At 32.3% G+C, this 3,082-nt stretch overlaps 1 protein-coding gene across 1 annotated transcript; it reads left to right on the top strand.

Annotated features, from left to right (window-relative positions):
- The first annotated feature begins 1,404 nt into the window (after positions 1-1,404).
- On the top strand, positions 1,405-2,523 carry LOC112999363 (ethylene-responsive transcription factor ERF017). The gene has a single exon (XM_026125461.2). It carries the CDS (start codon positions 1,501-1,503, stop codon positions 2,263-2,265), a length of 765 nt encoding a protein of 254 aa, XP_025981246.1. The 5' UTR covers positions 1,405-1,500; the 3' UTR covers positions 2,266-2,523.
- The last annotated feature ends 559 nt before the right edge of the window (positions 2,524-3,082 follow it).

Genomic DNA, 3,082 nt, shown 5'->3' on the forward strand with positions numbered 1-3,082 from the left:
GTGTCACGATCAAATTAGGTTAACAACCTCTCTCTCTCTTTCTTTAAAGATCATGACCGTGAAACTTATAAAATATTGTTTCTTTGTGGGATAAATAATTATTTTTGTCCCTGAATATGTAATTCGTTGATAAATACATCCCTAAAAGATGAAAATATAAAATTTAATCTCTAAAAGTATAAAAAGTACAACAAATATATCCGACCGTTAACTTCATCGTTAATAAAATAATCTACTTGGCACAAAAGAGTGAATTTGTTATTGAAATAATTACCAACGTGGTCATGCTGACTAGATTGGATAAAAATGACAGTAAGATATCATTTTGGACTTAAATGTCAGTAATTTTTTATTGGACGAAAAATGTCAATATTTTTTATTGGAGGAAAATGTTAGTAATTTATTTTGAACCAAAATGTCAGTACATTTCATTAGACTAAAATACCAATAAGTTATCAGTAAGTTTTTATTGGACCTAAATATCAATATGTGTCTATTATACTAATTTGTTAGATCCAAAATTTCGTTTCATTTAAGGGTAAAATATAATTTTAGAAAAAATTTTCGTTATTTTTTTATCGTTACAAACATAACATTAAAATAATTACTTAAAAAAATATTGACAAACATAATTTAAAACAAACATAATAATAACGATAATATTGATTATCAACCATAATTTATCCGTGACAATAAAAATCATATAAAATAAACATTATACTAGTTTACCAAAATAAATATTGTAACATTGTACCAATCATTACAATAATTTCCAAATTATAATAATTAGTCACAATCTACTATAAATAAAAAATAAATATATCTTATATTTCACTTTTTCGAATCTTAATTTTTTTTATTAACGGTATCGGACGAAAGTTAACGTCTGAATATATTTATCGTACTTTGTACATTTTTCGAGATTAAATTTAATATTTTCAACGCATTTGTCAGCAGAGTGGGAAGACAAAAAGTCAAGAAAATATTATATGAAAAATATGTCCCTATTTTGGCAATTAGAGATGATTAAGTTGATCATCATTTGAGTGACAAATTCATCCATTTATATCACATACACTATCTTATTAACAATAAAAAATGAAAATTAACGGCGAATATATTTGTCACACTTTTTTATATTTTCGGTGCACATTCAAAACCAAAAGTATTCATTTATCCTTTATAATATTTTATCAACTTCAGGCCCTGAATTTCCCCACGTGCTCGTGCTCATCTGGTCTTACTGAGTCAGCCCCATACGTGACTGCACCTTATCATTTGGCCACGTGCCCACACTCGTTTTACGCTCTTTCGGAGAACACGTTTAGAGCTCCAAAATCGTGGAGCACCTTCGCCTCCTTCCTCACTATATAACACCCTTCCGCCGTCAATTTCCATAAAAAATAATCTTCACAACAATCTTAGAAATAAACCTACATATCCAACCCTCATATAAATACGCCATTACCCTACAACCATATATTATACACATAGCTAGACATGGTGAAACCAGCCATGGCTAGTGTTGATTCTTCTTCCTTTTCTTCTTGTAAAAATGATTCATTTTCCTCTAACTACAGCATTGATACTTGCAAGATGTACAAAGGGGTAAGGAAGAGAAAATGGGGCAAATGGGTGTCCGAAATTCGGCTTCCCAACAGCCGTGAGCGCATATGGTTGGGGTCCTATGACACCCAAGTGAAGGCGGCCAGAGCATTTGATGTCGCACTTTATTGCCTACGTGGCAAAAGTGCGAGTTTCAACTTTCCTGACACACCTCGACACTTGGAAATTAATATGGTGTTACCATGTGACATACAACAACAACCTCTCTCCCATCCGGAGATTCAAGAGATAGCCTCGAAGTTTGCGAACAACGACCACGTCCCTTTGGAGGAGGAGAGTGCTTTTCAAGAACAAGAACAAGACCCCTCGATGGAGTCACAAAGTGACGAGTCTAAATCTGCCAATACAATAACGGAGATGAGCAACTTCCCTAATATTTATGATGGTGGAACTCATACTAATGTACAAGTGGATCAATTACAAGGGGATTGGGACAGCATGGATTGGACATTTTTTAACATGTTGGATGACTTGAATGGCTCGGATTTTGGCCTCTATTTGGGGCCAGACAAGTTGCACCCGGGTGAGTTTTTGTGTCCCACTCAAGCTCCAATGCTTTTTCATGAGGATGAAATTGAAGGTGATGATGATCATGATGCTTTTTCTAACCATTCCTTACTTTGGAGTTGGAACTTTTGATTCACCTGCAAATTAACTTAGATACCCTCTACTTTGCATAAGTTTCAACTAGTAAATAATTACTAGCAAGCAAGCCTCTCTATTATGTTTTTTTGTAGCCATTTATACATGGCTGTTTCTCAATTATAATAGTTAGGCTATGACTAGAGTTTATGTCAAATGGACCATAAAGACAAAAAGAAAAAAGACCATATACCATGCCATAAATAATATTATAGAAAGTGGCCCGGTTTTTATTGCCATCTTTCTGTTTTTTTTTTTTTTTCTGTTGAATTTATTAGCACTAGCTAGCTATGTCGGATTCAGTTTCTTAAAAGTAAGTGATTCACTTTAAAATATAAATTAAATAATTTCAATCATTGGTAAAAAAAATCAATAATCGTTAATTTTTTTCCATCATCAAAGATTGATGTTATTACTTTATTTTTACTTAATTACTTTAAAGAAATCAAATCCTGCTGTCTCTTGAGAAAAAAGTAAAGAGATTAACACGTGATAGCAGCTACCCACTGCCAATTTGTCTCTTCTAGTTTCTTTTGGAGATAAAATCTGCACTGATAGTTTAACATCACCAGTATAATTGTCAATCATATTATCTATATATCCCAGACAAAATAATATATTATGTATACATTTATTCTCAGATGTCTTGTTTCTTTTCTTTTTAATTGAATTTTTTTATGCGTGTTGGTGGTGCTTACTAAACACAATAATTGCATAATTTAAAGTAAATTTTTGTCCACTCATCTATTTCATTAAACTTCTACAATCATCGCCATTGCATGATTTGGAATTCCCTCAGAGAGAGATCGCTCGA

Source organism: Glycine max, chromosome 14, assembly GCF_000004515.6.
Source record: "Glycine max cultivar Williams 82 chromosome 14, Glycine_max_v4.0, whole genome shotgun sequence".
Lineage (NCBI taxonomy): Eukaryota > Viridiplantae > Streptophyta > Magnoliopsida > Fabales > Fabaceae > Glycine > Glycine max.

Excerpts from the sequence above, each read along its gene's own strand:
- LOC112999363 (XM_026125461.2), top strand. The coding sequence starts at position 1,501 with ATGGTGAAACCAGCCATGGCTAGTGTTGATTCTTCTTCCTTTTCTTCT.